This window comes from Mercenaria mercenaria, chromosome 14, assembly GCF_021730395.1.
Source record: "Mercenaria mercenaria strain notata chromosome 14, MADL_Memer_1, whole genome shotgun sequence".
Lineage (NCBI taxonomy): Eukaryota > Metazoa > Mollusca > Bivalvia > Venerida > Veneridae > Mercenaria > Mercenaria mercenaria.
Genome location: NC_069374.1, coordinates 19,043,556 through 19,057,500, shown reverse-complemented (window position 1 = coordinate 19,057,500; position 13,945 = coordinate 19,043,556). Strand labels below are relative to the sequence as shown.

The following is a 13,945-nucleotide window of genomic DNA, read 5'->3' as shown; positions in this document are numbered from 1 at the left end:
ATTATCTAATGTACTTAGTGAATTATTTGATTAAATGCTTTTAAACAATATCTTGGGTTTGAAATTTGTTCTGTAATCGCTGAGAAGCATATGTGCCGGGTAGATAAACACACCTTCCTTCGTTTGCCAAATACTCATAACTGTAAATTTATACACACTGGATTTTACAGAAAATGGACCTGGTAAGCAACTCAAGTAGTCCTTGTAACGCACTATTTCGTGGATAAAGATAAAATTAATTCAATGATTACTTCAGAGTCAGCCTTCTCCGCTGTTTTACATACAAACTACTTCTTAAATTTGTAGATGTATGTACAAGCTCAACTCTTCCATGGGAATCAGCCGCTATGTAAGCCAATGAAGACGTCTGACTTTAGTTTCAATCAGACATGGAAGTTTGACATACCGATAGAGAATTTACCGAGATCTGCAAGGCTCTGTTTCGTTGCATGTGACTCTGGAAAGGATACGGTATGTGACGGTAACGCTGTTTTAGTTCAGTGTTTGTTTTTTGTTGGGTTTTTTCGTGTGTGCTTTTTTTATTTAACGTCGCACCGACACATGAAAGGTCATATGGCGACTTTCCAGCTTTAATGGTGGAGGAAGACCCCCAGGTGCCCCTCCGTGCATTATTTCATCACGAGCGGGCACCTGGGTAGAACCACCGACCATCCGTAAGCCAGCTGGATGGCTTCCTCACATAAAGAATTCAACGCCCCGAGTGCGGCTCGAACCCACATCGATGAGGGGCAAGTGATTTGAAGTCAGCGACCTTAACCACTCGGCCATGGAGGCCCCTTTAGTTCAGTGTTGTTGCATAGTTAATTAAGTCATTACTATATAGAACAACCATCAACGCTTTGCTATAATCGACGCCAAGATAAGAGAAATTTGATCAAATCATAACTAGCTGTTGTCTTTAATGTAGTATCAGAGATGTGTTAACTTGTTAAATACTGTACTGTGTAATTTTTAAACTGTAAAAATTGTATGTTTGAGATATTTCTTTCACTTTTAAGGTCCTCATGTACCTTAGAAACAACTGTGTTCTCATAACTGAAAATGTAACCATTGTGATTTTGCAAGAAACTTTTCAGATGCAAAAGGGGAACTGTTCATCAAGGAATGCACATACAGGCCCTGATTAAAGTTATTCTTTATTATGTCATAGGCAATAGGAATGAACTGGGCCAACATTCAAGTATTTGATCAGAACCGAAAGCTTGTCACTGGTCGTCAGGTCGTAAAGGTTACAAACTTTCCAGAAAACTGCACTCGTACCGAATACCCGTTTGGATCTCCAGGTGAGGTCGCCAATATTTTAAGACATAAATACAGTGTTTGAATTGCATCTCGTACAAAATAAACAAATAAAAGTCTGTATAATATTTCATAGTTTAGGGTTTCTTCGAATATATTTTACGGTATTACTACATAGAATATATATAGGTTATTAGCTTTATGTCTAAAATGCAAGGCTAATAATATTTTATTACCTGCCCGTCTACAAATACTAATAAATAATATAACTTGAATTTGTTCAGCCTGAATAAAAATGACAATTCTGACGTAAATGAAAATTTATTAATGCAAAGACATAAATGAAAATGACCGTCTTGCATCCGATATGAAATTCAGTTTGGAAAATACTAACGTTTTCAATTCAAGTTTAATGTAACGGAGAGTAAAAACGATAATGAAACCTGATATTCACTGGCAAACATTCGCCTCTGTCCATGTGAATGTCTGTCTATGAATAGTAGGCAATATTCTATGTCTCATGGTACTAATATTTCAAACTAGGCTCCACGCAATTTAATACAGATTTCTATTTCTTTTATACAGGCTCAAACCCAGATAAACATGCGAACGAACTGATGATTGAGATTGTACCACCGTGTGACAATGATGTTTACTTTCCACACAATTCTAGAATCGATTCCATACTCTTACGAGAGGACGGGTTCCATAGTTCTCCTGATGTAATTAAATTTGATTTAATTTAAATTTTGGCGGGGAAAAGAAGTACATGGCATATCAGTATTGTTTACAAATTTCCATTAGTATACTGAAGCTTATATTTGAAACGACTGTTGACCGTAATGTATCTCAGTAAATATGGTTTAGTTCAGTATTAAGTATCATGTATTACACAACACACTTCAACATGTGGCTGCTACAATAGGGCAAGTAAAGACACTTGAAATAATCTGAGAGAGGTCTATACAAGAAAATCACCTAGTAAAGTGGGTTCGTCAGAAGAAGCTGTATCTGTAGCAGCTTTTAAGTCATATCAAATTAAATGTACAGGTAGAAAATGAATACCAATACCTGTTTATTGTTTGTTTTTTTTTTCTTTCAGACGAGAAATACATCTTTCGAACTATTAGATCGTATTGTTCACAAAGACCCACTTCAAACAATGTCCAAAGGGGAAAAGGCCTTTCTTTGGGACCACAGGTAAAGAATCTATTATTATAAATGGTGCGTTATAACCACGTGTGAGTTAGCAGAAAATTATACTGCATTTTATTTAAATGTAACCGCACGCTTTTAGAGCTTCTATTTGCTTTAGATTAAAAGAAGCAAAATATGAATAAGAAACACCAGCATGTTCCTGCAAAGCTACAGGAAATATTGGTCTCAGGGATCTGTTCATTCATAAAAAGTTTGTCTTTGTAGTTGCAATATGCATTATTTAAGTGTTACTTAATCAAATAGATTTTTAATTGACGGATGTTTTTTTTTTTCGCTTTTAAACATTTGTTTGGTGTATGTAAGCTACCTATGGATATTCTTCAGAAAAGTACTAGTGAATGAAGTGGGGTACTGTATGGAGCTTACCTGCTTCTGTTGTGTGCCAGGGGTAAAGCAACTTTACGTGGAACACTTGTTGGAAAGGATATTATGAGCTGGCTTTATTTACAGCCATAATTTTTCATTGTGACCGACGACCACTGTTTATGTAAATTTTTGTTTGTAGTACGATTTACATTATTTACCAGTAATAACGTTTTACCAAGCATATCGCCCAAATGTGGACAGCGGATACATAAGCTGTTAGTAAGAATTTTTAATGTTGTTGTTCTTTACATGAACAGAAATTTGGCAATGGATTATCAACCGAACATTTTGCCGAGAGTGATACAGTGTGTGAATTGGGCTGAGAGACACGAAGTGTTTGAGGTATAACGGTGTTGTTTTTTTTAAGTACGATGTACACAAACTATTGTAGTCACAGGTTAATGAATATTAAACACTATTATCTTGAGTTTTGTTTGTGTTGAAAGTGATTTGAATCTGAAGATATAATAGATTGTATTATGTATGTTTGATAAAAGAACTAACTAAACATATATAGATCGTACATTTTATTATCTAAACAAACTATCATACAAAGGAAGTCAAAGTCACTTCAAGTACAGTTGCATTCTGATGTAATAACCTTAATACTTTACCATCTTTTAATCCTTAACAATCTGGAAACGCTTTTACGACCAGTATCTGCAGTGTTGGCCATTCAGTCAGTATCATTTTGGTAAGCATCCCATGTACAGTCAATGGTACTGACCAAAATGAAAGATGGACAAGTTCATTGTAGAAATCTAGCATTTAATTGTATTTAAGTGTTTCATTATCAGCTATTACTTTTATCCGCGATACGACTCATTTAATGAAATCCATTAATTTTACAAACAACAATTAATTTTTCAGGACAGTTTGATGTAAAAAAATGCAAATATTGACGAATACTATGTTTGTATAAATAAACATTCATTTGTATTATGAAACGCCAATAAAGAGATCAGGTCTAGCATAGATTCGCGAACTGGGGTGTGTTTCAAAAGTTCATGTTTCAAACTTTAGTTCGCTCCGAAGTTAGGACTTGACTTTAAAAAGACATTTATTTCAAGAGAAGCGGGTTGCATCATTTTAAAAGTTGTCAATATTTGATTTATTGACAAAAATGCTTTATCTTTGTTTGGCTCAGATTCTAAGAATAGCTTAACAGTTATAATGGACCTACATAAAATGACGGTCATGATTGGATTTTGTGAAATGGGCCCAGAGCGCTAACATTCTCGTTCATAAAGGCAAGTCCCTATTATTCGCGAACAAAACAGCACTTATGAATTCGTTCATGAATATTATTAGCATTATCTCCGAAGGACTTGCTTATCAAATCTTGAAATAAAAATGTTCCGCTCAGCAATATTGAATATTTAGTTAAAATATCAGAATTTTATCCACAAGTCATTTGCTACTAACGGTGACAAGTAATTATAGTTACTGTTGTTCCCGTTTAAGATTTAGTAACTTACGATACTCGTGCATCGGGCGTTACTTACAACCTCTATGTTGACAGATATACCAGCTTCTAAAGCAATGGCCTTACGAAGACTTGTCTTTAGTAACAGCACTTCAACTACTGTCACCAGAGTACCCTGATGAAAGAGTTCGGTCTCTTGCCGTAAAAGTGCTCGAGAAAAAACTCAACAATGAACTGTTGAAACTCTTTATGCCTCAGCTTGTTCAGGTAATGCTTTAAAATGATTATGTTATTATTATTATATATATATATATTTTGTTAAATAGAAAGTGTGAAGTGGATTAATGTTGGAATAATTTCAATCCTGTGTGTTATGTTACAGACTTGTTCCAGTAGTTTTCACGCTTCCAGGTTACTCATATGGATGCTTATATAAATACTAGTGACCTTCAGCTGAGTAAGGTACAATCCAAATAGGTTTTCATTTCTTTTGAACTTGCAAGTCCGCTTGTTTCATTGGCTTTCTTTTGATTTAAAATAATAATCTATAAATTTTGAAAAAATAAATAGTTTCTATTACCACCCAAGGTGCCTTAGAATGATGTGGTTATATCGATGGAAATTACCCATATTAAAAAAAAAGTCAGGAGGAAAATTGTTACGGAAAACCTTAATGAAACAAAGTAATCAAATAGAGACGCTTCTGCGACAGGGTATATTAATAGAGATGTACTTTCTTAAAAAAAATGTTTGAATTACGGGCACCATTTATCATCTATAAATTTGAAAACTATCAAACATTTTTATAGGAGACATTACGTAAACCTATTGTTTTGAGACGCAAAGCACATTAAAGTGCTGTAGAAAAGCTGTTGGTCACTATTTTTACTTTATAGTTGTGCTAAAACGGGACAGATTGGAGTCTTCATGACAGGCAGATGTTAAATCATCCTGAATCATTTGATAATAATCCCTGTCCTGATTTGTTCTGTCCATAATGACGTTTATATTGGGGCCCTGGTGGATTTTTCAGTCTCTTCTATGAAGCTTTAGTGACATGCATTAGAATCTTCACTAACGTTGAGAGAAAAAAAGGTGATCAAAACAAAAACCTGAATGTTAATGAGAAAGATGTTAACTGTGATGTGTTTACTGTGTTGCAGACACGCGTTTGGTTTCTTTGACTAAGAACGTACCGTTATAATTAATTAATTAACACTTCATTGTTCTGGATTTCTTTCAGGCAGTGAAATTGGAAAGTTACCAAAACAATGACCTCAGTCGATTCCTGCTACGCCGTGCCCTTAAAAACAAGATCGTTGGTCACACCTATTTCTGGCATCTAAGGTTGGTATTGCTCTTTTGTGGAGCATATATATATATTTGAAAATATATAATGTCACTTATTTGCCGACAGTAATGTCTTAACCAACCTAGATGTGTCTAGATGTTTTCGTTAAGAAATATACGTACCAGCCTGTTATCTTTTTTATTTTATCTGAAATATTTATACGAAAATAACAATAACTATTACTAAGGTGTATTTTTTTGTTATCTTTTTCATGAATGCAACTGTTAATTGATATCAGTCTGAAATCTCTTATTGGAGTTTCCCATTTTAGCTATTGTCCTTTTTTTTCGTCTTCTACTGCATATCCTCTCCTGATATAGGTTTTTCAGATATTTTATTCAGGCGCCTATACGTTGACACAAACATCATCGTTCTGTAGTTTCACGATAACTTGAGTATGTGTGTGAACTTGTAATTCTTACCTACAAAGGTAAATCTTGTGTAATCTTATTGAATGTTACAATATACATCGACGTACCTCTCATAGTAGTAAAACGTAACAACTGTTGTCCTAAAAGAAATTAAACGAAATAAATCATTATTGCATGCCTTAACAAAGACTATAATACTAAGTGAAGTAAAATTTATTAATGTTAATTGCAGATCTGAAATACACAACGGAATGTCCCAACTTAGATTTGCTCCTCTGCTGGAAGCTTACTGTCTATATTGCGGATCTTACATTCTGGATGGATTGTACAAGGAGGTCAAAGCATTGGAAGAATATCGAAGCTTTTCCAGACAGACTAATAAAAACTCAAGCTTAGTACGCATTTTACAGATCCGTTTGATTCTGGCGATAACTTTAATATTAATGGTTGCAAGAAAATATGATTTACAAAGAAAATGACATACCAACTGCTCAAATAAAGCCGTTAAAATTCTTGTAAAATTCTGATTGGTGTTGATTTCGAAATAAAAGTGTTTAAACTAAATAAAACCGTTATCGGTAAAGAAAATGTATGATGCATGTCTGTTTGCAATGAATTTTCGAAACAGATAAATGAAACAGCCAAGACCTAGTCATGAACAGACTATTGATAAAATCTAAGCCAGATTTCTTAGCTATTCTGTAGAAAAAATGTATATGACAACACAGTTTCAACGTTGTAAATACATTAAATTCAACTGAGTTTTGTTTCTCCTGAATAGGAACAGCTTCAAAAGAACATGAGAAGTTGGTTAGATAACGAAGAGACTCGTGGTGTACTAGAAAATCAGACAGCAATCCTAGATCAACACACAGAACTTGGAGAACTTTGGTATTTACTTTAATTTGATACATCAACATATGATGTACATGAAATTTATGTAATATATGATACAACATTCATTCGTTTGTATTGCGAATGTGTTATTTTCTGGAGCACCGTACATAAACCCTTATCACGCTGGACACAATTGATTCTGCCTTTTCGACCAATGCAGATCATGATCAGCCTTCAAATCCACTGTTCGCCATTCAGTCAGTATCTTTTTGGTATGCACCCTTTTAATAGTTAATGGTACTGTCCAAACTGAAAGATGGACAAGCTTATGATAGAGATTTAGCAGGATAAGAGTTAAACATTTTGCAACACAGCCAGAACGGCTAAAAGCTGTCTTGTTGCAAATGAAATGAGACTTTTAGTTTAGATCTTGGCGTTATCAGATGTCCGCTAAAATGTCCAGAGTTTGAAGAATTGGGTGGATAAAAGACATTAAGTTTTAATGAAATTATATAATTATCGATTATAAAAACAAATACCTGAAACCGCGGTAGGTACAAGGATATGATGTAATGAGATAATATAAATGGTGATGAAATAATGATTTCATTTCTAACTTTGTAACTGCATGTATGTGTAGAACAAACTACTGTTTTGGATTCACGATTGTTTATCTTGTAGAAGCATTCCTTACACTTACGCCAGCATTTTCTAAATTAAAAATGAAAATATCTGCACGTTAAGAGTAAACAAAAAGTAGAAATAAAACAAGCAAACACATCTTTCATGCCTTGTACAACATGTGCCTTTATAAAAAAAATTAAACTCGTTAAGCTTAAATAAATGATGTGGGAAATTTTTCATTACTGATTAAAATGATGGATAAAACTATTTTGAAATATTATTGTTTTTTGTACTTTAGTGTGAGGATTATTTTCATTTTCTTGCTATATCAATTTCCAGCGTGGACGATTGTAAGGTTATGTCATCCAAAATGAAACCATTGTGGTTGTCATGGAAAAACAGATATCCTAGCTGTGCTGCAGAAAGTCAAGACACTGTCAAATATATTGTCAAAGATGGTGATGGTAGGTTTTTAATTTCACCTGTACTAGCATTGTCTAGGATTCATACCAGGTGTAGTCATATCAAAAGCCACGTATGTCTGATTTGGGCCAGTCGGTCTTTCGAAAATCTCATGCGTAGCCTAGTTAGATGTTTTTAAATTAGTTGATGATAAAATAAATCAATGTTTAGATTCCAAACCATGCCAAGATAAAATAAATCAATGTTTAGATTAAAAACCATGCCCAGGTAAAATGTGTCTTTAATTTCAAGGAACACCCGTTACCACAAACCCCTGAATTCATGCTGAATTCTGCTATAGTATCAGACGAAAATGTTCGTAGCTTTAAAATCCAATACGTTTTACTCAGATCACTCTCAATAAAGTTTGTTATAAGACACATAACAACCTATTTCATCTGATAAGTAAGTGTGGTATTTTACGACTTTGTAGAGTTGAAGATGCTAGCCTACACTCTTTGTTGAAAAACAACATGAACAACATTATATAAGTACACTGATTCTTAAAACTTGACATATTACTAAATAAAAAAATGATTTCATGTACTAAAACGAAAAAAGATGGGAATATAATTTTTGAAACAAAGATGCAAATTAGATATTCAGTTTGTTTTTATTATATAACCTCAGACCTTCGACAAGATATGCTAGTGATGCAGCTGATACGACTGATGGACATGATATGGAAATATACATCCCGAGACTACTGGTAAACAGATTACAAATGTCACTATCATTTCTACATAAAATTTGAAGTTTCTTTTTTGCCTGTTTCTTTTGTATTTTACTTCAAATCATCATCGCCGTAACCAATTCTTCCAAGTTGAAAAATTTAAGTGGAGCTTTGACATTCCCTATTTAGAGTTTTATAAGGAATAAGGAGCACATAAATAGTCAACATCAGTATAAGTTTTATTTTGTATATTTCTGACTATTGTGAGCAAGAGTAATTTTATTTTAAAAACTATAAAGTAGTCACAGTGTCATAGATGTAGAAAATGATTCGAATTCTAGTTGGGAACAGTAATGTGGGAAATTTCAAACCTGTAGATTAATTATGTAAACGGGAAGACCATTGTCATATTTTATATAAAAAAATGTTGTGATTTTAACATCTGATTCAACAGCGTTAATACTTTCTGTGTGTTGTAACCCACTCACTTATTTATTAGATCGTAAAATGCGCGGACAAATATGTTGATATGTTTTTAATTTGATATGTTTTGCTTCTTCAGCATTACATCATACGAATGTATGTCAATGGATGATCACTTCGGGATGATCGAGGTTGTGAGCGGAGCAAAGACGGTCTGTGATATAGAGATGCACAAGCAAACAGGAGTCATGGCCACTACCAGCATGCATGAATGGCTATATAATGAATCCGGCCAGGGACAGAGGTATGTTTTCTTCAATGCTTGTACAAAATATCTAATTAAGTGAAACGACAGTCTTATGTATAAAATATTTTGCTTGGGCAAATTTCAGTCCCGGTGTCAGATTAATATGCATGGCCGTGGCATTCTAATCGGCTGTTTTCTTAAACCTACTGTGTACCACAGACATTTTCAGCATTAAAGAAAACATTAGCAACTGAAATATTGTGAGCTTTGTGATGTAAATAAGTTGGAAAAAATGGTCGATGTACATTGTTAGTTTATGAATTCCAGGTATTTGGAGGCGGTCAGAAAATTTACTCATTCTTGCGCTGCATTCTGTGTGATCACATACATTTTGGGTATTGGAGACCGTCATTCAGACAACATCATGTTAAAGGTCACTGGGCAGGTAAGATGTGCTTGTTGATAGGCAAATGGAATGTATACCTAGCAATTACAATAATGATCTTTCGGAAAGTTATTCTGAAATTGTAGTGACTTTCTTTCCAAATCATTTTATCTTTCACAACATAAAGATTTATTAATTGAAACTTTTAAGCTCTTTACATAATGGCATGATGTATAAACTCTTTTTTGTATTTCTGGCCATGTCCAAGGTAGCACTGACACAATTTAGGCCATATGCCGACTTTTCTAACCTTTAATAGTAGAAGACGACCCCAGGTACCCCTTCAGGCATTATTTCAGCTACTAGCGGACACATGGGTAGAACCACCAACCTTCAGTCAGCCAGCTTGTATGTCTTCCTCATATTAAATAATTCTCCACACCAAGAAAGGTTTCAAACCCGATGCGCTTAAAGGCAAGTGAGACGATGGATCCATTTTGCAAAGGGGGCTCCCATTTATAAGCTGCATCTGTTAAAATAAAACTACTGTATTGTTGATACAAAATGAATGTTTCACTACATTAGTATATTTCTTTTTCAGTTGTTTCACATTGACTTCGGGCATTTTATGAATCACAAAAAAGATAAATTTGGCATGAAAAGAGAACGAACGCCTTTTGTTCTAACAAAAGATTTCATCACAATAGTCACTAAAGGCGATCAGAAAGTCAACGATAATGCTGAATTCAACAAGTATGCTATCTTTTCATCAAAGGAATTTAAACAAAACATTTTTTTGCAATACTGTAGTGTCGATTTTTATTTTCATTGTGTACATGGCGTATTTGATCCTGGATTTTATAGAGTTTTGTACTTTATTTAGTCCAAATATGGAGACAACAATAATTACCACTGAGCAGACTTATAAACAATTTTAATATTAGGTTAATATCACTGTGGCAACGCAAGTGTCTTTTCGATAACATACCAGTAGTATTGTAGAGGCGACAAAATAGTATCGGGATGAAAACATTTCTTTGCATATCACTGGAAATGTTGAGAATTGATATAAAGCTATCCATAGTATTACACTGCAAGAAAATAGTTACTGATGTAATTTACCAGCATGACTTTTTAATATTTTCCAGTTTTCTGTACATCTGCTTGGAGGCGTATATGACTATCAGGCGTAATGGAACACTTTTCCTTACGTTACTGAGCCTGATGAGGCACTGTGACCTTCCAGAGCTTCAGGAAGAGACAGATATAAACTACTGTCGAAAATGTCTAGCGTTGGACAAACCGGAACACGAAGCGGCAAATAACTTTTTAGGAGCAATAATGGCTTCGTATAAAGGGCAATGGAAAACAAATATTGACTGGTTCTTACACCGTGTGAATCGAGTGTGGCAAGGAATGGGTTCCGGGAGCTAGAAACGTATTAGTTGCAAGGACAAGTGAATATGACAGTTTACTGGGTTTTACATCCTGTGAATAGGGTATTGCTAGAGATACTAGTAAGATCGTGGAGCTACAAAATAGTGTCATTCCAACGGCAAGTGACTGCAGTGTTTTTTTCTCATGACAGATATCTACCATTCATTGTAATATGTCAAACCTCTGATGGATGGTACTATGGACCAAGATGAATATTTTGAATCTTGAATTAGTATGCATGTACCTAGCAAAAACATTTACATGAACACTGTATTTTTTCATCTACTTGTTCATCAAATATGTAACTGAATTTATTTCCAGGTTTTCTTTTCTTCTGTTTTATTGCCAGTATAATTATCTGTTTAAATAGAGACAAGTAACACAAGCAAACAGCGCTCCACGGGGAGCGAATATTGTTTATATTTTTTTAATTTTTACTAACTCTAACATGAGCTGAACTTTACTTTTATACATATAACTAAAAACCTAATAACACCAGATATCAAAATTTCCAGCAATATTACTCACAAAGATTTGTCAAGAAAAGACAACTAGGACCCAGTCTGACACCCGATATGGGATAGGTTAATGCTAACATGCTTATGTGCAAAATCAGAATTTAGTTTTTGTAACGGTATAGGTTATCATTATTTCGTGCTAGCATTTATAAGAATGCTCTGTAGTTTGAATGAGCATTTAGCAGCCTCTACGAATTGAATGGACTTCATTACAGCAACGCGGTAATTAATATCATTGTTTGATCTGCCTAAGTGACTCTATCTGTTGGACAGTTTCACTGCTATTGTTCTATTTCTATTATTGAAAAAGGAAGGTTTAAAGAAGGAAGACGGAGTGCAAACTCATTTCTTCTATGTGCAAACAATATCATATTACATATGACTTTACAAAAAATCAGTATTATGTTCTTTCATGCTACGTTATACTATAATATATTTCACCAGGATGATTATTCGTGATATAGCAATAGTTTTATTTTTATTAACTGTTACAAGTTTATTTGACATGATTTTTATTACTCTCCAGTGACAGAGTAATAATTGCATTCGAATGTCATTCAACTGATGCAATAGTCTGAACAGATGTGTACATTTATATTACTTTTAGCTACAAAACTAAACTTGTATCGGCCTAACTAGGTTGCTCGGCCACTGTAGACGTAAGGGAGGTATATATAGAATATTAGGTTAATGTCTTTCTTAACTTCAGTTTATCCGCCAAGTTGATGAAATATTTATCCACCCCCGAGGCATGCGGGGGGGGGGGGGGAATAAGCTTTTCGGAGACGAAGCAGATACATTTTAGTAACGAAAGACAGTATCATAATATTCTATTTATCATGCAGACAATAAAATCTGTGTATAACGTATACTTATTAAAAAAATGTTTTTTTCGATACAAAACTAATCTACACAGATTTTTACTCTTTTATAAATTCCTACGTCCTTCGCTTGATTCAGTTACACACGATTCCTTACAATAAAACATTATTTTTTACCTCCTGGTTTGCCTTCCGTGTATGATAAATCACAGGTGCAAACAGGGCCTTCGTGTACAAAACCAGCAAAGTGGTTTTGACTCGGATAGAATACAGCCGAGCACCACACTTGGAATTCAAATGCCCACAGTCTCTGCCTTAACTACATTCCATTTCCGTGCAAGACAATGTGAGGTAAATGAAATTCCTTCCACCACGGATGGGTTAGATCTTAGGATTATAATAAACGACTGCTTAAAACTGGTTGTATGTCTAAATTTTAAACGCCACAATACACAAAGCCAATGTCGATTCACTCAGACTTTAAAAACCGTCACCGTACCATTCCGTATTGAGGTATACTGGGATACGTATACTAGGATAGCGTAAAATACTTTTTGATTTTCTTTACAGTGGCTGTTCTCATAAAACGATGAAATGTTTGAGATGTTAGATTTATTTGTTTATTTAAATCACATCATTGTACAATACTGCCTATACATGTTACTATTTTGACAGCAAATTGATAATATGTCACCAAACATGACATATCACACTTCCTTTTAATGACCTGTATATCATTTAAGTTGTTCGTTATTTCAAAATGAATCTTTTACTTTCAGGCCATGGCGAGTTGCAATTTGTAAGAAATAACTGAATAGTGTACAAAAATCATTTTCAGTTTTTAAAAAGCTTGTGTTAATACTGTTTGATTAATATGCATAATTCAATCCCTTTTTAGCTCACCTGAGCACGAAGTGCTCAAAGGTGAGCTTTTGTGATCGCCCTTTGTCCGTCGTCCGTCAGTCGTCCGTCCGTCGTCAACAATTTGACTGTTAACACTCTAGAGGTCACAATTTTGGTTCAATCTTAAAGAAACTTGGTCAGAATGTTACTCTTAATAAAATCTTGAAAGAGTTTGATATTGGGTCATCTGGGGTCAAAAACTAGGTCACCAGGTCAAATCAGAGGAAAAGCTTGTTAACAATCTAGAGGTCACAATTTTGGTTTAATCTTAATGAAATTTGGTCAGAATGTTACCCTCAATAAAATCTTGGACGAGTTTGATATTGGGTCATGAGTCAAAAACTAGGTCACCAGATCAAATCAAAGGAAAATCTTGTTAACATTCTAGAGGTCACAATTTTGGCCCAATCTTAATGAAACTTAGTCAGAATATTACTCTCAATAAAATCTTGGACCAGTTTGATATTGGGTTATCTGGAATCAAAAACAAGGTAACCAGGTCAAATCAAAGGAATATAGAGGATATTTGTTTATTTGCAGTGAGATATCGAAATATATCATCACCGATAAGGGAGACAATTCTGATATTTTCACGAAGGCGGAGGGCCTTCGTGAAAATATCA

At 34.2% G+C, this 13,945-nt stretch overlaps 1 protein-coding gene across 2 annotated transcripts in view; it reads left to right on the top strand.

The window, feature by feature from the left end:
- LOC123526484 (phosphatidylinositol 4,5-bisphosphate 3-kinase catalytic subunit alpha isoform-like) overlaps positions 1-13,832 on the top strand; it is a 27,308-nt gene extending 13,476 nt beyond the window's left edge. For both annotated transcript variants that reach the window (XM_053523000.1, XM_053523001.1), the window contains 15 exons: positions 307-471; positions 1,172-1,304; positions 1,846-1,982; positions 2,363-2,460; positions 3,102-3,186; positions 4,367-4,537; positions 5,514-5,617; positions 6,225-6,387; positions 6,774-6,883; positions 7,793-7,917; positions 8,546-8,624; positions 9,151-9,315; positions 9,586-9,703; positions 10,245-10,396; positions 10,792-13,832. In XM_053523000.1, the coding sequence (XP_053378975.1) occupies positions 307-471; positions 1,172-1,304; positions 1,846-1,982; positions 2,363-2,460; positions 3,102-3,186; positions 4,367-4,537; positions 5,514-5,617; positions 6,225-6,387; positions 6,774-6,883; positions 7,793-7,917; positions 8,546-8,624; positions 9,151-9,315; positions 9,586-9,703; positions 10,245-10,396; positions 10,792-11,077 (2,091 nt within the window). In that variant the 3' untranslated portion in view covers positions 11,078-13,832. The remainder of the gene's footprint in view (positions 1-306; positions 472-1,171; positions 1,305-1,845; positions 1,983-2,362; positions 2,461-3,101; positions 3,187-4,366; positions 4,538-5,513; positions 5,618-6,224; positions 6,388-6,773; positions 6,884-7,792; positions 7,918-8,545; positions 8,625-9,150; positions 9,316-9,585; positions 9,704-10,244; positions 10,397-10,791) is intronic.
- The last annotated feature ends 113 nt before the right edge of the window (positions 13,833-13,945 follow it).